This window comes from Falco cherrug, chromosome 4 (assembly GCF_023634085.1).
Source record: "Falco cherrug isolate bFalChe1 chromosome 4, bFalChe1.pri, whole genome shotgun sequence".
Lineage (NCBI taxonomy): Eukaryota > Metazoa > Chordata > Aves > Falconiformes > Falconidae > Falco > Falco cherrug.
In genome coordinates, this window is record NC_073700.1 from 47,204,228 (window position 1) to 47,224,451 (window position 20,224).

A 20,224-nucleotide genomic window follows, 5' to 3' on the forward strand; every position below is an offset into this window, starting at 1 on the left:
GAGCAGCCGGCGGGTGTAGTTAGGTGAGAGCAGGGTGTCCAAGCCCACCTGGAGAGGGGGCACACGGCCGCAGTGCCGCTCGCTTGGGGATGCTGCGGGCACCCGGGCAGCCCTGCTGTGCCACGGTGCCAGGTTGGCACAGCTGGAGTGTGGCAAGAAGAGGGCAAGGTGCCAGGCATGGGCACAGTGGGGACCTCCCTCTGCCCTGGGAGACCCTGGGTGGCCCCAAGCCAACAGCAGTGCCCACGGCCCTGGCACAGGGTGCAGGGTGGCAATGCCCATGGCGGGGATGCCCCAGCGGCAATGCCCCACGGTGGCAATGCCCACAGCAGCGATGTCAAGGCAGAAATGCCCACAACAGCAATGCCCACAGTGGCAACGCCCATGGCAGTTATGCCCATAGTGGCAATGCCTGTGGCAGTGATGCCCACAACAACCATGCCCATGGCGGTGATGCCTGTGGCAGCGATGCCACGGTGGAGATGGCCATCCAACGGCCACGGCGGCAATGCCCACAGTGGCGATGCCCACAGCAGCAATGCCTACGACGGCCATGCCCATGGTGGTGATGCCCATGGCAGCGATGCCACGGTGGAGATGGCCATCCAACGGCCACGGCGGCAATGCCCACAGTGGCGATACCACGACAACAATGCCATGGTGGGGACTCCCATAGCAGCAATACCCATGACGGCGACACCCGCAACAGCCGTGCCCACGGCGGCGATGCCCACGACGATGCCACGGCGGCGGTGCCCAGGGCGAGGGCAGGAGGGTCCCCCCAGCAGCATCCCCGCTCTCACCTGTGCCTGATAGATACTCCCAGGATCCCTTGGTCCTAATCCCACGAAGGAACGGTTCGCAGGGGGCGTGCCTGGTGCAGAGTAGGCTGGGGAACAAACGAGAGCTCATTAACGGGGCTGCCGGCGGCACTGCTATCGTCCCCCCCGGGGCCAAACCCGGCCAGCTGGCTGGCACTGCTGGGACGGGCGTCCCAGGCACCCGGGGCCAGGCGACATCCCTGGCTGTGCCCCGGCAGCAGGCGAGTGGAGGCCAGGGATGCTGCGCCCGGGGCGGTGCCACCTGTGCCTGCGTCCTGCTGGAGGGGTGGCTTCGGGGTGACGGCAGGCTGGGGGGCGAGACACCCCACGGTGCAGGCACAGACGGGTGCTCGGCTGCTGTGCCAGCCCCTGCAGCTTCCTGACCGGAGCTGCCGTGGGGTGAGTGCGATGGGAGCCACCAGCTCCACTTGGCCGTGTCACCCCCTGCCACCTCTACCCTGCAGCTGAGGGTCCAGCAGTGGGACCCCCGGCCCCACTGAGCTCCTGGGCTCAGCCCCTTCGGAGGCAGGGTGATTCTGGGGGGCACGGGGGGTTCAGAGCTGCCACATGGCCTCTGCGCCCCTTGGGGACAGCCAGTGTTCCCCTGGTGTGCATCCATCCCTGAGCCTCGGGGGGGACTGGCACTGTCCAGTCCCTCCCTGTGGCCGTGGCCCTGTCACCGGCCAGGCCACGCCACCCCAAGCTCTCCCCTCCAGATCAGCTTTGACTTCTTCACACCACATATCTTTGACACCCATCAGCCGGCTGGTGGCACCCAGCCGTGGCCTGTCCCCTGGGGACGGTGCCCCCGGGCAGGGCTTGACCCTGTGAAGACCTGGCAGCCTCCTGGCGTACCAGGAGGTGTCCCGGGGGTACAGCGGGACAGGGACAGGGACAACCCCTTCGTGGAGTGCAGCGATGGCACAGTGTCCCACCAATGTGGCACGCGCCCTGATGTCAGCCTGGGGATGACACCAATGTCTCCCGCCTGCAGCCCTGGAGCCCAGTGCCCCAAAATCCTCCTGGCCAAGGCGCTGAAGCCCCCCGAGGTGGAGTGGAGGGGGATGAGCTTGTCAGCCACTGCTGCTAACGAAGGCCACCCAGGCACCTCCTGCCAAGGGCTCCGGGGGTCCTGCACGCAGTCCTTGCACCCGCATCGCTTCACAGCCCCCGACCAGATCAGCATCCCCAGCGCCAGGGACCCCGTGTGGCACAGGCAGGCACGCTGCCCCCAGCACCATACCCATGCCAGCTGGTCCCCGTGTCACCGGCAGCACCGCTCCCGCCAGCTGGCGGGGAAACTGAGGCACGGAGAGGCGACAGCCTCCCCCAGAAGCCCTGTCCGCACCGGGGGTGTTTGGGCAGGCCATCAGCTGGGGGGAGCCCCGCCGTGGCTCCGCTCCCGCTCCCCTGGCCGTCTCAGAGGGACGCAGGGCTCAGGCTGGTCCCTAGGACCAGCACGGGACCCCCTGGCTTGGGGGACACAAGAGCTGCCTGCCCAAACCCTGCCCGCTCTGACCTGCCTGAGACCCAGCAAACTCATTGCGTGCCGGCTGCCGCCCTCTCCCCGGCTGCAGGGTGGCCACCTCCGCCAACAGCCCCCCAGCAGCACCGAGACGGGGGGACCTGGGGGGGGCTGTGAGACAGCCGGGGAGAGGGGTGGGCGCCGCGGGGTGCTTACTGGGTGATGTCGGTGAGGTCGTCCCTCCCTCGGTAGTTGTCGTGGTGGATTTGGTGTCAGGAGAGACGGCCAAGCGGGGCATGCCGGGGGGAGGTGGCGGCGCCAGCATCTGCGTGGGCAGGTAGTGGCTGGGCACTTTCACTTGACCACTTCCATTTAACTGGGGACACAACACAGACAGAAAAACAAACAGCACAAGCCATTAGGAAGCACCCGCAGCACCGGCAGTGCCGGCCCGGTGAGCCCCCGGTGCTGCCCGGCACGGCTGCGCAGCATCCCTCACCGCTGACACGAGTTTGGTGGGTCTCAGAGCAGCCCTGAACGGTCGGCGCTGGCAAACAAGGGAAATCACGGCGGTGCAGGGGGGGCTGGGGGGGAGCTGGGGGGGGGGCATACCCCGTGGTGGCGCGTGCCGGAGCTGGGGCGCTGTGCCCCCCTCGCTGCGGCGGTGGGAAGCGCTCACCTGTGGGGATGGGGGTACCCCACGGTGCTGGCGACAACAGCCTTCAAAGGTCCCTGTACCAGCCCCCCATGCCCAGCCGGGCAGGGGGCTGCTCCGAACGCCATCTCTGCCAGCCCCACACCGAGCCCCTGCGCAGGGGATGAGCAGCTGTGCCCCTCACCCCGCCATTGGGCCTTGCCAGTGAGGGGCAGCAGGCGGGTGATAAGCAGAGCTCAGAGGGGGGCCCCAAGACCCTCTGCAACTGGGGAGCGGGGTGGGGGCACAGGAGCAGCAATGCAGTCACACCTGGCCCCCAGCTTTGGGTACAAAGGGAGCCTGGGGGTGCTGGGTGCGTGGGGTGACTTGTGCAGGGTGCTGCAAGCACTGGGTGCTGGGTGTGGGGTGCTGGGTGCGCAGGGTGCTGAGTGCATGGGTTATTGGGTGGTGGGTGCACAGGTTGCTGGGTACAAGGGGTGCTGGGTGCATGGGGTGCTGGGTGCACTGGGTGCTGTGGGGGAGTGTTGGGTGCATGGGTTGCTGGGTGCATGGGGTGCTGGGTGCACTGGGTGCTGTGGGGGAGTGTTGGGTGCATGGGGTTCATGGGTTGCCGGGTCCATGGGGTGCTGGTGCACTGGGTGCTGTGGGGGAGTGTTGGGTGCATGGGGTGCACAGGTTGCTGGGTGCATGGGGTGCTGGGTGTGTGGGGTGCTGGGGTGAGGGAAGGCACACAGCTGCATGGGGTGGCCCTGCCACCCCTGTGGGGACACTGGGGACATGGCGCAGTGGTGGGGCTGATGGGTCACCAGCCGGCTGCGTGGGCAGACAGGGCACACAGCGCCCAGCAGGCACGCTGGTGGATGGTGGCTCTTTGGCGATGATCACACGTCCCTTGCTGGATGCCCTGCTCCCACAAGACACCCCCAGCCCCAGCTGACGGCTCAGCCCTGGCACCCCCGCCCTGTCTCCCCTGTGAGGCGGCGCCCAGTGCTAAGCCAAGGGACGGCACCTTCATCACCAGAGAAATGAGGTGCCAACACCGACCAGGCGCAGCGGCGCTCCCGAACCAACGCAAGGCACTGGCTGGAGCTGCTCAGCCCCAGCCACGGCGGTAGGAACCCCCTACCAGGCTGGCTGTTGGCACATGGGTGCCATTGGAGCACCCCGAACCCCCCACATGCGGCGGCGGTGGTGGTGGTGGTGACGGCGGTGGCGGCAGATGATCCAGGGGATGCCCCTCTGGCAGCCCAGCTGGCAGCAGCCCCCGGTGCCGCACGGCGAGGTCAGTGATGGGATGGAGGGATGGGGCCGGATCCTTACCGGTCCGGGCTGCTGGTTGGACGGGTCGCAGGCCAGCGAGACGAGATCTTTCAGCGGGTCCTGCGGGTTGAGATGAGGCGGGTACCGAATGGCCGTGTGGGGGAAGTAGGTGGAGGCCGTCTGGGGGAGGATGGAGGTGGTGGGGAAATGCAGCGCAGACGACGGGTGCGGGCTTCGAGCGATACCTGTGGGGGAGAGCGGAAGGGGGGGACCCACTGGTGTCACTGCCAGCTAGCCGCTGCCCCAGTCCCTCACAATGCTCACCCGCCCACACCGTGGTTCCGTTTCCCCACCGGGACACTCACCGCTGTGCACCGCGATGACGGGACGGTGGTGCTGCGTGAAGCTGCTCAGCCGGGGCGAGGAGTCCTGGGGTGATGGGCTGTTGAAGGGAGACTTGTCCATCTCCGTCTTCTTCACGGTGGGGGAGATGCCTGGGGAAAGCAGGGGACGGCGTCACACCCTGACACCCACAGGGGACAGCGTCATGCTCTGGCACCTGCTGCGGGACCCCGAAGTCCCGGGGCTGCTGCCAGCCTGGCCCAGGGTTGGGGCACTCGTTCCTGGGACAAGGGGCACCCTGGGGACAGGCTGGGCACAGGGAGGGCACGTGGGTGTGAGCGCGCATGTGGGTGCACACCTCTGTGTGCGTGTGGGTTCAGGAGGGTGTGCACGTGTGTGGGCACCTCCAGGGGGGTACCGCAGCTGTGCACATGCACACGTGTGCGTGCACCAGCATACAGGTGTGCACGAGTGTGTGCTCACCTCCATGTGTGCACGTGCGTGCACATGTACACGTGCATGCAGCAGCACAACTGTGTGCGCCTGTGCGAGTGTGTGTACGTGCACACACATGTGCAGGCGTGCGTGTGTGTCTGTGTGCACAGCTGTGCATGCAAGTGCACGGGTGCGTGTACACAAGCGCAGGCAGCTCTCTGTGTGTGTGCCCACCCCACTCTATGTGCAGAGGTGGGGGCCCCCAGGGGGTCCCATCGCCCTGCAGCCCCCACCGGGCACAGACCTCCCCTGGCACCCCAGGGCTGGGGGCCACGTCCTGCCAGCACGAGGAGCTCGCAGGGAGGCAGAAAGGTGCTGGCTTGGGGGGTGACCCCTTCAGCGACCTGACGCGCAGCCCCCCAGCACCCTGCGAGCCCCGGACGCGGGGTGGGAGGGGGTGGCAGGCACGTTAATCCCCCACCACCGTGGCTTTAGCCCTGGCCATTTGGCCCAGGCCTGGTAATGGGTTTAGCCCCTTCTCAGCCGGCGGTTAGGAGGATTTCCCAGAACATCCCGTACGGGATTGCCATAACCCTCCGCCGCCACGGCTCAGCACCCCCCGCTGCCCTCCCTTGCCGCTGCCCCGGATCAGGCAGGGGACAGGGACAGCCCTGCATGGCTCAATGCCCACATGCAACGCTTCGGGGAGGGTGCTGGGTCTGGCCCCAGGACCCTCCTGCCCTCCCACCTGCCCCCTGTGGTACCAGCCCACGGGGCAGGATGGGGCACAGTCCCCAGCACATATGGGGCACCGTCCTGGGGCAGGACCTGATTTCCCCAAGTCCCCTTCCGAGAGGATCGGTGCCCCCAGCCCCCCAGCCAGCACCTCCCAGGCTCTGGCAGGGCTGGGGAGCCAGGTCCTGCCCCACTGCTGGGGTGCAGGGTAAGAGCCAAAGGGGGAGAAAGACAGCAGCTCCTTCGCCTACAGCGCTGTGAAGGCACCCCGGGGCGTGGGAGCCGCTGTGCCAGCCCCGCAGCATCGCTTTAATTAGCCCAGCCCCCCCCCCCCTTTTCTTAATGAACAGCTAATTGGGGCTGTCTAGACAGGAAAGGGAAAAAAAGCCAAGCGAGAAAGAAAGCTGTCCATAGCGCCAGCAGCCACCATGGGGCTGGGAGAGGCTGGCGTGCAGCTGGGGCACCGGGCTGGCCCTATAGAGAGCACCTACAGAGAGAGCCTCGGCCTAAATAGGGGTGTGTGTGTGTGTGTCCTGTAGCAACACTGTGGCATCTATAGAGACCCTGTGTCTAAATGCAGGGGGGGTACAGTGACACCTGGACACCTATGGGGAGCCTGTGCCTCAATCAGGGGGCCCTATTTCAACACCATGGCACCTATAGAGAGCCTGTGCCCAAGCAGAGGGGCCCTATAGCAATACCACAGCATCTATAGAGAGCCTGTGACTTAATGGGCAGCTCTGTAGCAAACCCACAGCACCTATAGAGAGCCTGTGCCTTGACTGGGGGCTGTACAGCAATGCCACAGCCCCCACTGAGGAGCAGTGACTGGCTGGGGACACTATAGCAACACCACAGCACCTATAGCTAACTTGTGCTTTGACCTGAGGGCCCTATAGCAAACCCACGGCTCAGAGAGAGTGCCTGAGCTTTCACAGGGGATATCTGGAACTGGTGAGCTGGCCGGGGGCCCTATAGCAGCCGGAGGGCCCCTATAGGGAGGTCCCTATAGGGAGGCACCTACCCCCTTCCATGTCTTCTGTCCAGTTGCGGCTGCTGCTGGTGGGGGAGTTGGAGGAGGTGTAGTACTCGCCGCCTGGGCTGGTGTCGATGTCATCCTCCATGGACCCCGACTTGTGCCGTTTGCTCCTGGGGAGCAGGGAAGGGATCAGCACCAGCCCGCGTCAGGATCCGGCCTGCCCCCTGCCTCCCCCGTGGCAAGACGGCCAGCGGCCCATGGCCTTGCTTGGGCTGGCCCCAGTGTCGCCCCAGCATCACCCCCGCATCACCCCAGCATCGCCCCGGCATCACCCCAGCATCACCCTGGCATCGCCCCAGCATCGCCCCAGCATCACCGCGGTGGCACCTACCCGCTGGATGAGGTGCTGGGCAGCGTCCTCCTCATGCCGGTGCTGGAGGGGTTCAGGTCATAGGCCAGGTGGCCCTGCAGCTCCCCCAGGGAGAAGTTTGGCCCCGTGCCTGTCACCACCGGCGCTGCAGGGAGAGAGGGGGATCAGGGGGGGCCCGGCATTGCCCCCGCCCGGCAGGGAGGGGAGCCCCAGCCCACAGATGGGACAGGGGAGCTGTTGGGATGCTGCTGTGCCCAGGCAGCTGCAGGGTGAGGGGGGTGGCATCATGGTGGCACTCACTTCGGGACACCTGGATGAGCTCGGTGACGCTGAACACCCCCGAGGTGACAAAGCTTTCCTGGAAGTCTGTTGAATCTGCAGAGAAGAGAGGAGAAAGTGCTGGAGAGGGGGGAAGGACCACCCCTCCTGCCCTGCATTGTCTTGTGGCTATGCTTGAGGACACCCCAATGTCCCCAAATCCCCCGTAATGCCACCCACCCCACCTCAGCCAGCTTGGCTCCACTGCCCTCCTCCAGCAAGGGACCACCCTGACAGGTCCCCTCTGCTGCAGACACCCTGGGGCTGTTTGTGCCTCAGTTTCCCTGTGGCTGAGAGCGCCAGCAGGGCTGGGGGCTGCACCCACACCCTGGGTCCCCCAGGGCAGCTCCTGTTGCCACACGACATGGTCCCAGCAGGGCTCTGCCAGCCGTGGGATGATGCTGAGGCCGTGCCCAGCTCATGGCTGGGGCTGGGGGGCACCAGAGCTGGTGGCACCAGCACAGGAGGTATGACTGCCTGCCGAGGGGGCTGCCTCCGCAGCAGGGACCCTGGAGACGGGCTCGGGTGTCCCTTGACCCCTTGCCCAAGCCCGACCCGCTGCTGCTCACCCAGCGTGATGGGTTTGCTGTCCTCCTGGTCCGAGCCGATGCCCGTCCGGGGGCTGCTGCTCTGCTCTGCGTCTGCAAGAGGAAAACACCAGAGGGGTGAGCCCCCAGCTGCCGGTACAAGTGGGGGGCACCTGCTGGTTAACGGTCCCGGCAGCCTCCCTCGGGGCTCTGCTGGGGACACACACTGAGGCTCCCACCCCGAAGGAGGACCACGATGGAGCCGGCATGTCCCCAGCTGCTGGGGAAGAGCCACCAAGTGTCCCTCCCTGCAGCTTCCCCGCTGGTGACAGGAACAGGGACAACCCCACACTGGCATCCTGCCTCCTCTCCTCCGTCCAGCCCCTGCTGCGTCCCATCCCTGCGCCACTGGGCAGGTCACCACAGGCAGGCATTGCCCTTGTCACCCCGTGGCCCCTCGTCCAATCTGCGGGTGGGCAGCAGGGCCCCCACGCAGCACCCGCTCCGATCCTTGAAGCCCCTGCTGCCCCCACTCCATCTCAGCTAAAAATAACCGGGCCAGGATGCTGAGCTCAGCAGCACCAGTGCACCCTGGCATGGCACGGCACGGCACGGCACGGCACGGCACGGCACGGCACGGCACGGCACGGCACAGCATGGCATGGCACGGCATGGCACAGCACGGCATGGCACGGCATGGCACAGCACGGCACAGCACGGCACGGCACAGCACAGCACGGCAAAGCCAGCGCACCCTTGGCTCTCCATGCCCCACAGGTGCCTGAGCCATGCTCAGGAGCATCCTTCACGCCGGTGTGGGCTCGGCTGCGCGCCCCTCACCCAGCTGCTCCCAAACCCCTTCCAAAACTTTCGCCACGTACTTCCCCCTCTCTTCCTCGTCCTTCCTCCCGCTCCTCCATCCTCATCCTCCTCCTCCCACCACGTGGCCTACGGCATGGCTCTTTCGCAGCTTTGGCTGATGCCGGGAAAGGGCCGCGACAATCTAAACACCACCGTCAAAACAGTGCGGCCGCCGCTGCCAGCCCGCCTGCCGCGACGGGGGGCTTTCTTCCCTTCCTTTCCTTTTTCCCACCCTTCTCTCCCCCCTGTCCCCTGCCCCGCAGCCACGCTCAGCTCCCTGGGCTGTTATTCTTGGTGGGCCACGCTGAGCCAGGCGGGCAGCGGACCCCCGCCACCCCCTGCCGTGCCACCCCTGCGTGCCACCCGCGCCACCCGCCGGGCCGCTTGACGTTGACGTTGCATGCAGCCATTTTGTCTCCCTCCCCAGTTGCTGGCGTTCCTCCCCACCCCTTCCCCGTGCCGGCCTGGCAGCCCGTCGGTGCCGGCGGCCCCATGGCATCCCGCCCCACCGCCGAGCCTGCTGCCAGCCAGCCCCGTGCCCACTTGCCCGTGCGCTTGGCTTCCCCCAGGCAGCCATCTTAGGGAGCAGAGATTCCCCCGGCGATGGGCGCGGGTGGTTTTTTCCCCCCCTTCTCTCCATTTTTCTTTTTTCTTCCTTCCCCCCCCCACCCCCCCACCCCATTTTGAAAGGCGTCACAGGCCCAAGCGTGCGGGAGCGGGCGGTGGGAGCGAGTGGGGCAGGAGCGAGCTGGGGAGGGGGCGAGCGGGGCAGGGACCCCCTGCGCGCCCGCGGGCACCGCGCGGCCGGACACGGCCCCTCCTTGCCTCTTAAAACAACAAATCTCGCAGCGGCTCTGGAAGTGGTTAGCGATGGAGCCCGGCCAAGGCACGGGGCGGTGTCTTGCGGTTACAGCCCTGAGGCCGGCCCAATTCCCCGGCTCCCCCCCTCCCCACCATTGCCTTGGGGCTCCCCGGCCCCCCACTTGCCTCCAGGACGGCCCCAGGGGTGCCCAGCCACTGGGAAGCCCCCAGGCTGTGCGCCCAGCTGGTGGCCACCAAGGTGCCCCGTGTGGCCCTCGGCTTGGCCCACAGGACCTCCCATGCTTGCTCGCCCTGAGGCACACTGGGCGGACCCTGCTCGCCCTGAGATGCCCTGCACGGACCCCTCCTCACCCCCAGATGGGACCCTTGCTCCCCCCTGGGACACCTGGCACAGCCCTTTGCTCCCCCCAGAGCCCCCCAGCCTGGCGCCTGTTCCCCCAGAGCCCCCAGCAGAGCCACTTGCCCACCCTGGGTACCCCCCCAGCCCCCTCAGTGTCCCCACACCCTCCCACCAGCATCACCCTGACCCAGCACCACCGATGCCACCCCTGCTCCGGGTAGGGGGGCACACGCCGGGGGTCTCCCCCCCCAGCCTGAGCACCCCGATCCTGGCCATGGCACCCCCAGGAGCACCGGGGACCTTCCCCAGCTCCGAAGTTTGGCAGCAGGACCGTGCCCTCCTCGCACCCTCGTGTCCCCGCTGATGGAGGCATGTGGGTGTGAGGATGGGGGGCCACGGGCTCGGTACCCCCCCAGCTGCCGGCGATCCTCGTGGCTGGGCCGGGTGAGCTCGCCAGCGGATTTCTGGCTGCCTCCTCCGGTGCAGCGTGGCTGGGCCAAACTCTGCTCTCACCGCCATGTGACGGCTGCCTGCGGCCGGCCAGCGCGCACTAAAATGGCGAAGGGATCACTGGGCTCCCACCACAGCCTCGCTCCCCCCGAGGGACCTTTCGGGGCGGGGGGGGCACCGAATCCAGCACCCAACGAGTGGCTCGGCCACACTGAGAGGGCGAAAGAAGCTGGACGAGCCCCCCGTGCGCCCCAGCCTCATTAACGGGGGCGTCCTGTGCCCTCCCCACCCCCCAGGGTGTGATGGGGGGACCCTGCTGCCACACTGCAGGCAGCCCAGGGGCAGGGGGCTCAGTGCTGGGGTCCCCCCCTGGGTGTAGAGAGGGAGAGCACTCGGTGCCCAAACAGGTAGATCCAATTGCTTTTAAAAATAGCAAAGTGTGTGCCTGGGGGGGGGCGAGGGCTGCCTGGGCTCTCGGCCGCGCTGGCAGCCTGGACCGATGCCACCCATTGAATTATGGATCCCCGGCACCCTGGCCCCGACGGCTGGCAGGGTGCCGCCGGCCCCACGGTGACTCCCTGCCCGCAGCTTCGGCGCGTGGGAACGACCCCCGGGCAGCAGGGCTGGCCCTGGAGGGGGGGTCCCTGCAGGTCAGGTGCCCTCCTGGGGCTGGCGCAGCTACGGGAGAGCCCTGGCTCTGTGCCTGAGCACTGACGGTAACAGGGCACGGTGTTACCGGCAGCAGCGTGGGGCGCAGGCGCAGAGGCTGGAGGATGCTGGGGGCTGGCAGAGCTGCTGGGGCCGGCGTGCGCGGCCCAGGCCCCCCAGCCAGGGTAGCACCTTCCCTCCTCCTCCCCCAGTGACAGCGCAGGAGATGGCAGACGGCTTAGCCCCGCTGCCTGCAGGCTCCTGCCCTGTGCCTCAGTTTCCCCTGGGGCCGGGGGAATTGGCCCCCTGCCTCTCCCTCGGTGGTGCCGCAGCCCCAGCAGCAACACTCAGCTCCCCCCCGCGCCTCCAGCTGGTGCCCCCCCCAGCAGGCGTCACTAGGGCCCAGAGTGAACAGCCTGCTGGGGCCGGGGGACGCCAGGGGACCTGCGAGCCGGAGTGCTCTGGGGCAGCGGCAACACTGCAAGGCCTAGGGGTGGGCGAAGCTGTGACTATGGGGGGGGGCCCTCTCTGACAGCCCCCAGCCCCCCCCCACCATGATGGCCCCACTGGCCTCCAGCGGCTCTGCCCGTCCCGCTGGGGTGGCCCTTACGTAAAACCCGGAACAGACCCGCTTGTGTAACCTACTTTATATAATACCCCGAGAAACGCCGTGTGTGCCAGGTAAATCCCGGCTCAGCCGGCGTGCCAGGGGGCACGGACCCCTCCTCACGCTCTTTATAACCCCCTGCTCCCCCTTCAGCCTCCCCCCCCACCCCGTGCCCTGCCTGCACTGCTGCCGGGGGGTGAGATGAGTTTGCAGGTCTCAGCTCTGCCAGGCAGCCAACGCTGGGGGGGGGGGGGGGGCAGCTTGTCCTCCCCCTGCAAAGCAGACCCCCGGGGAGGTGCTGGCTGGCGGCACCCCCGAGGTGGCGGCGGGGGGGGGGTGCACCCCGCTGCTGCCACGTTTGCCGCCCGTGGCCAGCTGGCCCGGGGGGAGGCTGGGGCGGCGCGAGCGTGTTGGCCGGCCTGTGAGCGGGTTTGTCCTCGGCTGACCCCGGGCGGCGCGGGGAGCAGGGGGGGAACCCCCCCAGGCAGGCGGCGCGGCCGCCCCCTCGCTCGGTCCTGCCAGGCCTGGGCCACAGCCAGGGCTGCCGGCGCCCGCGGAGGCGAGCGGGGACAGATGGCAGCGGACAAAGGGACGGGCAGGAGCGGGGTGGACAAAGGGACGGCTGAGCCCCCCCCTGCATCCCCCCCAGGATGTCTTCCCCCCCAGCGGGGTGCTGGCACCCAGCCCCTGTGCGCCAGGCTGGGGGCACCCAGGGGGTGCAGCTGCTGGGAGGGGATGGGGAGAGGGGAGGTGGATGGCAGAGAGAAAGGAAGCGGGGAGAAAGAAAGAAAGAAAGAAAGAAGATGTGAAAAGTGGAGAGAAAGGGAAAGGGACGAAAGGAAAAAGGAAAAGTAAAAAGAGAACAAAAGAACAAAAGGAGGAAGAAAATAAAAGTAAGGATAGAGGGAAAGAGCTGACAGGGTGGAGGGAGGGAAGGCAGGAGGAAGATAGGAAGAGGGGCAGGGCAGAAGGGCAGGAGGAAGGAGAAGGGAGATGGGGGGTGGGGGGGCACCCCAGCTCTGCAGGTGCAGCCAGAGGGTCCCAGGCCTGGCCCCCTGCCTGCTCTGCTGGACCTGCTGCCCCTGCCTGCCCTGCCCAGGTGCCTGGCCCTGGGCAGCTGCCGGCACCTGCCACCGTCTCGCTGCCCCACCAGCCCCAGCCCCATGCACAGCACAGCCCCACGGCGCGGCACACTCCTGCAGCATTACACGGCCCCATGGCACAGCCCAGCCCTACGGCACAGCCCAGCCCCCCCTCAGAGTCCCACGGCCCTCCCCACCCACCCCCAGCCACAGGCATAGCTCCCAGTACATTGTACATAGCTCCCAGTACACTGTACATAGTTCCCAGTACACTATGCATAGCTCCCAGTACACTGCGGGCACCTCCTGCCCCAGGGCTGAGGTCTGAGGCCACACAAGGCTGGTGTAGGGCACATTCCAGCCCTCCCCGGGGCTACCCAAGACGCCGGCACGGGGGCCAGCATGGCAGGGGACCCCAGGCCCCAGCTGGTGGTGCCAGCCCAGCTCAGGAGCACAGTAGCACCTGGGGGGCTTGGCGGCGTCTGTTCCCCCCTCCATGCCCGCGGCCACTGGTGGGAGGGAGTGCCACAGGCATCTGCCACCCCAGCTGTCCCTTGCCAGCACGGCACGGAGGCGGGCGCCCGGCCAGGGTGGCAACTGTGGCCCCAAGGAGGGCACGGCGCTTGCCAGCACGGGGGGACGGCGGGTGGCAAAGGCGGGGGACAGCAGGTGCTTGCGAGACGGAGCTCGCTCATCTTTTATTCATCGCAGCATGGGGAACTGCTCTGGCCCCTCGCCCCCACACCCCGGCACCGGGGATGCAGCACCCAGCGGGCACAGCTCGCCGAGGCCGTGGGGCTGAGCACGGGGCAACTCGCTTCACTGGTGACACGGGGCCGGGGCTGCCCCCTGCCAGCTGGGCACTGCGGGGAAGCCGGCCTGCTCCGGCACGCCGCCGGCTCGGCGCACTGCGGGAGAGTCGGGGAAGCCCTGACCTCCCCAAGGTCACCGGCACATCGATCTAGAAAGCGCCAGCATGCCGAAACCCCGGCTGCTGCCACTGCTGGGCTCGCGCCAGGGCCGGGCACGGGGCTGGCGGGTCCCCCAGGCAGTGCCACCGCAGGGGAGGGGGATGGCTGGGGTCACTGCACCCTGGTCAGCCCCTCTGTGCCCCACCTCTGCGGCACGCCGCTCTCGGGGGCTGGAACCCAGTCCTTGTTGACTCTCTGATGTCTCGCACCCTTGCGCCCTCTCCCAGGGTGGGAGTCTTTCCTCCTGGACCCACCAGGCTCTGCCTATCTCGCCCCCCTCCAGCCCGCCGCCCCCGGCTGTTTGGCTGGAAGCAGAGAGATACCTGGAGCGGGAGGGGGGTTTGCACGTGTTTATCTGTGTGCTGGGGGGGTTCTCCGGCCTGCCCGCCCACCGGTACCCAGCTCTGTGAACGGCAGAGCCCAAATATTGTGCACCCCATCAATCTCCAGGCGACCCCGCCGATAAATATTTGTGCGGGGGCCGATGGAGCAGCGCTGCCCGGGGAAATGCCTGCTCCTCCATCTGGAGGGACCGCGCAGACGTTTGGCATGGCTGGCCTGGCACGGCCGGCAGGCGCGCTTGGGACGAGAGCCCTGGCACGGGCTCCCTGGCAGATTGGTGCCATCTGCCTTGCGCTGCAGCCAGCGGCGAGGCTGGTGAGGGGAGATAAGGGTCTGCCAGGCAGTGGGAGACGCAGATGCTGGCACGGCGTGGAGGTCCCTGCCTCCCCCCGGGGTGCCGTCCACCGCCGGTGGCACAGTCGGCTGCACGCGGCAGCGTGCCGGGGGTGCTGGGAGCAGGATGACACCCTGGGGCCCACCGCCTGCTTGCCCCGGGCACCCATCTGCTCCCACCCTCCACAGCCCTGGAGGGGGGGCTCAGCCGCCAGGCACTGCCAGGGGAAGCTCACTGCAGGGCAGAGCCGTGTCCCCCCCACCCTACTGAGCACGGCAGCTGCGGGGTCCCTGCCAGCCCCAGAGCACCCCAAAGGTGCAAGGGGCCAGGACTGGCCTCATCCTGCCTCCCCCAGTTCCTGGAGCTTGTCTGAAATGGGTGATGGCAGGATGGGGATGCAGGGATGGGGGCACGAGGAGGGGGGGTCCAGGGACAGGGTGTGCCAGGACAGGGATGCAGGGATGGGGGTCCAGGGTTGTGGGATGCAGAGAGGGATGGGTATGCAGGGATGGAGACACAAGGGTGAGGGCGCAGGGAGGGGCACCCACGGAGGTGTGGAGCACTGACGTGAGGGTGCAGGGAGGGGGGCTCATCCCCCCCCCCCCCCCCCCAGACTGGCTGCTGCCGTTGGGAGCTGCTGGGAGGAATTTCTCTGTAATGCTTCGAAGGTCCTGGCACCATCGACTGGGGAGATTGATTACCATTTTACTGCAATGCTTTTGACTTTCACCAGCGACCTCCGAGCTCCCCCCCCCAGCCCCCCCCCCCCCCCCCCCCCCCCCCCCCCCGCTGCACACCCAGCTCAGGGCTGCAGCGCCATCCCCTCCCCCACTGCGGTGTGCACAGCACAGCCCTGCACCCAGCCCTGCTCGCATCCAGCACCCAGTCCTGCTCCTAGCCCTGCTCCCAGCCCACCACCCAGCCCTGCATCCATCCTGCACTGGACCAGCAGCCCACCCTGCCCACAGGGGTACCAGGGGCCACTGGTGCGGAGCAGGGTGCGCAGGGGGTCGGTGCTGCGCTGCCAAGCACTGAGGGGCAGACCCAGGACCCAGCACTCCCCTGCACCCCATGGGAGACCCCCAGGGCCAGCAGGGCTGCGACGGGGCCTCCTCCCAGCCTGGCATCGCTCCTGCCTCAGTTTCCCCACGTGCAGCGGGGGGCATGGAAAGCCAGGCAGCTCGTCAGGCAGAGGGACGGGGGCCAAGAAAAAGCCGAGAGGCAGAGCTGGCCCTTGGCATTGGTCCTGGGGGGGGGGCAGACCCGGGAGCTCAGCCTCCCCCCTAGGCTGCCCCCGACCCCCAGTGGGGCGAGCAGGGCCGGGGGCTCCTCCGCCACCCCCCCTCCCCGGCGTTGCCAGAGCAGCGGCTGGGAAATTGTGCTGACACCAGCGAAACGGGCCAGGCGTAGGCGGGGGAGCAGGAGCCCACGTGCTCCGGCCTGATAATGGGGGGCCGCGGGGACTGCAGGGAGCCGGAGATGTCTGGCCAGGGGGGCCCTGCGTGGGTGAGATCCCCCCCAGCCTGCTCCCGCTCACCCCCAGACCCTTTGGGGCTGCTGGGGCGGGGGGGCTGGCTGCAGGGCGAGATGTGTGAAAGGGGAAAGCGCGCCAGAGCGAGCGGGAGCGAGCAGCAGGAGGGAGCAGGCAGCGTGCGAGAGGCCGTGGGGATGCCCAGCACATCACCAGTGGCACCATCACCCAGCCTGGCCACCCAGCGCAGGCTCCCACTGCTGCGGTCAGCCCCAGCGTCCCTCCCTGCCTCAGTTTCCCCACCGACACGGCAGGCTGGATAAACCCCTCGCTACCCCACAGCCTCACAGAAAGCGCTCGCGGTGGGCTGGGGCAATGGCAAGCGCCTGCCCCGCCGCAGCACCCAGCATCCTGCAGCACCCTGCGGGGTCCCACCCCTGGCGCAGGTGGTCCGCCAGCCCGTCCCGGTCCCCCTTAACCGGGGCACAGAGCGACCTTAACAGGGAAAGTGAGAGGCTGCCAGGCCTTATCAGAGAGTATTTACAGCCGCTGTGTTCCCAATTAGACAGTCAGGTGACTGCGGCTGCTGGGGACCCAGACGCTGGGGTCAAGGTCGCTGGTGGGGGGGTGGCAGGGGGCAGCCCCCTCCCTGGGGACACCCACCAGCTGCGGCGCAGCCAGGGAACCCGCCAGCACGGGCACCCCAATGCGGCACCCCATCACAGCTGCAGTGGGGGTCCTGGTCCCTGCCGTCACCATGGCCACTGCAGGGCTCCCAGTCCAGCCCAGTACAGGGTACCTCCAGCCCTGTGTGACACTGTACCTCCAGCCAAGCCAGCGCAGGGTGCCCCCACCCCAAACCAGTACGCAGCACCCCCATCTCAGCCAGTACAGGCTGCCCTCAGCGCAGCTTGCAGCACCCCAGCTCAGCCCAGTACCCCATCCCAGCTCAGCCCAGCATGGCCAAGACTCAGCCCAGTACATGACAACCCCCTACCCTGCCCAGCAGCTGCTTTCCCCCCCTGCACTCATGCCCCCCCCCGCCCAGCCAGTGCCTGGGCCCCCCCTATCCCCAGCACAGCACCCATCATTCCCAGTGCACCGGTGGGAAACGGTGGTGCCAGGCACCATTGGGCCCCATCCTGCCTCTGAGCAGGCAAGCCACGTGCCAGCACCACGCGTGTGCACATGTCAGGAGACACAGCTGGGCAGGCAGGTCCTGGCTGCACACACGTGTGTGAATGCACACGTGCACATCCCCCGCTCTTTGCCTGTGCCTCCCACCCACCCAGGGTCCCAACTGGGCCCTGGGGCAGCATCCAGCCCCAGCTATCTGCCGGCAGAGGCTGTGCCCTGCTTTTCCCCAAAGCCCCGAGGGCTCGGTGGTCCCCCCAGTGTCCTGCCGGGGAGCACAGTGCCTCAGTTTCCCCACTGACACCCAGTGTATCCCACTGGCAGCCAGGCAGAGGCAGAGCTGTGTCCAGCTGCCTGTGCCCACCATGAGTCATGGCGCTGGCACCCCTTTTGTTGGGATTGCCGGCACCGCGGTGCCCTCCGTGGTGTCACTATCCGTCCCTGGGCCCCAGCCAGTGCTGGGCAAGCAGCCACCAGCCCCACGCTCCCCCCGCCGTGGTGTCCATGGGGACAGGCTCACAGGGCTGGAGAGCAGGGCTGGGGGGCATCACCCAGTGCTGGCTGCGGGCAGGGGGTTGCTGCCAGGAGGGGACCAACACCCTGGTCCTGGCATCCCTGGGCAGCCCGGCCTGGCCGTGGAGGGGCTGTGAACCCCTCAACCACCCTTCGGGGCTGCATGTCACAGACCCCCCTGGCTCTGCACCATTCCTGAGAAACTGAGCCCCAGCCTCACCCATGGGGACCATACAGCATCTCCTTGGGCTCCTCACCAGCCTGGGGATGTTGGGGTCTTTGGGGACCCCAGCTGCCAGGAGGGTGTTCGCACCAGCACGTCACCAGCTGGGGATGGCAAACCTGCCTGTTAAGATCTGACCCGAGTTACTATGAGCTTCCCCTTCCCGACACGCGGGGAGGTGGCGTGAGCCAGTGGAGAGGACAATGGATTAGGGACCTAATCCTCTGAGCCTGGAAGCCACCGTCTGCCCTGCCCCCTGTGCCTCAGTTTCCCTCTGTTGATCACCAAGGTTTCTAGAGTGGGTCTGACCTCCCTCCCTTGCTGTAGTGAAACCAGTCCAGTTCTCCCAGTGGGTCCATGGGACCCCCAGGAAGGTGAAGGGCAGGGGAGCAGCATCTCCTCACTGCACAGCAGGAGCTGCTGGGGTTTGCCCCCGCTGGTGTTACCGCTGTCCCTTCCCCAGCCAGCCTCGGCTGCTCCTGTCCCCACCTCGGTCACCTGCTGGGCAAGGGGCTGGGACCACGGCCTACAGCAAACTGGCACTGCTGGATGGCTCCCAGGTCCAGCCCTGGGGGCACACGTGCTGGGAACAGGCTGTCCCCTCCCTGCTCACACTGCCCACCCGCTCCTCACCTGGCTGCTGGCACAGGCAGCCACGTTGGGCAAGCGTGGGGTGCGGGGTTAACCCCCCCAAGACCCCGCTCTGGCGATGCCCACAGCCAGAAGCATCCTCAGGGACCACTCGCCTCCCTGGCACACGCCTCCCGGGGCAGGCAGGATCCATCCCAGCTGGGGGAGAGGGGCCACGTAGGCAGGGTGGGGGGCACCCGCATGGGCAGCAGCTCAGGTCTGCAGCAGGGATTGTGTCCCTGAGGGGTGTCCCCGAGCCGGAGCCGGGGATGGGACAGACACTGGAGCAGAGGGGATTGGAGATGGGGGGACGGGAAAGCTCCGGGAGCTGGCTCTGGCGGGGGGGTATCCTGGCACGAGCAGCACACCCACCTCTCTCACGGACGAAGTAAGCCAGGTAGAGGTCGAGCTCCTTGACGGAGACACTGATGTGGTGGGGCTGGACGCAGAGGATGGGGTTGGTGCACTGGCCCGACTTGACCAGGCGCTCGCCGTCGGTGCTCTCCAGCGGGATCCCTTTGAAGAGGATGACCATGACCAGGTCCAGCCGCCACACCTTGTCCGCCTGCCGCAGGCAATCGATGCGGCGCATCTTCCCCTTCTGGTCGGGGTTGGAGAGGACGCAGCACGAGGGCTTCTTGCCCGTGATGGAGAGCACGAAGTCCTCGCGGCACTCGGGCCGGATGTCCTTGCGCAGCTTGGCCAGGAGGCGCGAGGCCCATTTCTGCTTCACCTCTGGCTTCTCACTCAGCAGCTCATCCTTCACTGCCCTCTCCTCATCCTTCGTCATCCTCTTCTCATGCTTCTTGAAGTACTTGCGCTTGCGGGCCTGCAGGTTGAACCAGGTGTAGGCGAAGGCCCGGACGTGGGGGAGCAGCGCCTCGATGAAGGGGTGGAACTCATCCTGCGGGAGCAGAGGGACAGGCGGTCACTCCTGGCAAACCCACCCCGGCATGGCTGGGGACCCCATCAGGACCCACCAGGGACACCCCCACTGGGCTGCATCCCAGCGCAACCAGGTGGAAGGGATGTGGCAGACGCAGGTGCTCGCCAGGGGCAGGGAACTGCTCCCCACACAGCGGGATCCCCCTGCTCCCAGCAGCCCCCCACAAATCCCACCGACTGCAATTCTCCCAGGCAATAACCTGCTGTGGGGTGCTGGGACAACCGGCACTGCCATGAAGGGGCAGGCATTGCGCAAGGCACGCCACCTCCGCAGCACCCGGACCCTCTCCCCATCCCACCCATGTGTGCCAGGATCTGCTCCCGACCGGCGCAGGAATCCCACCTGCCGTGCCGCCTGCCAGAGCTGCCGTGCCAGTGCCAGGCGCTGCCAGACCGCAGCACCCAAGGGACGGGTCCCACACACCCCCAGCATGCTGGCTGCTCCCGCAGGGGCTGCGGGTGCCTTGGACCTCTCCGCTCCCTCCGGACCAGCGGGAAACTCCCCCAGTTTGCCCCAGTTGTGGCCAGCCCAGTAGCTGGCGCCTGGCCCAGTGCACAAGGCGTGCTCTGACTGCCTTTTTCCATTTGGTGAACGCTGCTGGATGAGTCTGGCCCCAAAAGAAAACAAGGAAAATGCATCCCCCCTCCACGGCCCCTCCTTCCCACATCCCTTTTTTTTTTTTCCCCAGTTTGGAAAATCAGTGCTTCCTGGCTGGGGGGGGGGGCACAACCCACCCGTGGCACAGAGAGGTGTCAGAAGCCTTCCCAGCAAGGACTGGCACGGTTTGGAAAAGAGCAGGGAGAGGGCCAGGCATCCCTGTGCGTGGCCAGGGTGGCAGCAAGCTGGTCCCCGAGGGCAGGATTTGGCCCGTGGGGTCCCTCCTGACAGGTGATGATGTGGAGGGGGAAGCCCAGCTCGGTGCTCAGTCCCACCGCAGGCTGCC

The 20,224-nt window shown here is 67.5% G+C and overlaps 1 protein-coding gene across 5 annotated transcripts in view; it reads right to left on the reverse strand.

The window, feature by feature from the left end:
• NFIC (nuclear factor I C) overlaps positions 1-20,224 on the reverse strand; it is a 44,281-nt gene that overhangs the window by 5,258 nt on the left and 18,799 nt on the right. For 2 of the 5 annotated variants that reach the window (XM_055708309.1, XM_055708308.1), the window contains exons 2-10: positions 18,708-19,239; positions 7,950-8,021; positions 7,363-7,437; positions 7,084-7,207; positions 6,738-6,862; positions 4,567-4,695; positions 4,262-4,446; positions 2,503-2,662; positions 804-889 (exon numbers count right to left, since the gene is read on the reverse strand). In XM_055708309.1, the coding sequence (XP_055564284.1) occupies positions 804-889; positions 2,503-2,662; positions 4,262-4,446; positions 4,567-4,695; positions 6,738-6,862; positions 7,084-7,207; positions 7,363-7,437; positions 7,950-8,021; positions 18,708-19,239 (1,488 nt within the window). The remainder of the gene's footprint in view (positions 1-803; positions 890-2,502; positions 2,663-4,261; positions 4,447-4,566; positions 4,696-6,737; positions 6,863-7,083; positions 7,208-7,362; positions 7,438-7,949; positions 8,022-18,707; positions 19,240-20,224) is intronic. The other 3 variants (XM_055708312.1, XM_055708311.1, XM_055708310.1) reach the window with 2 other exon arrangements.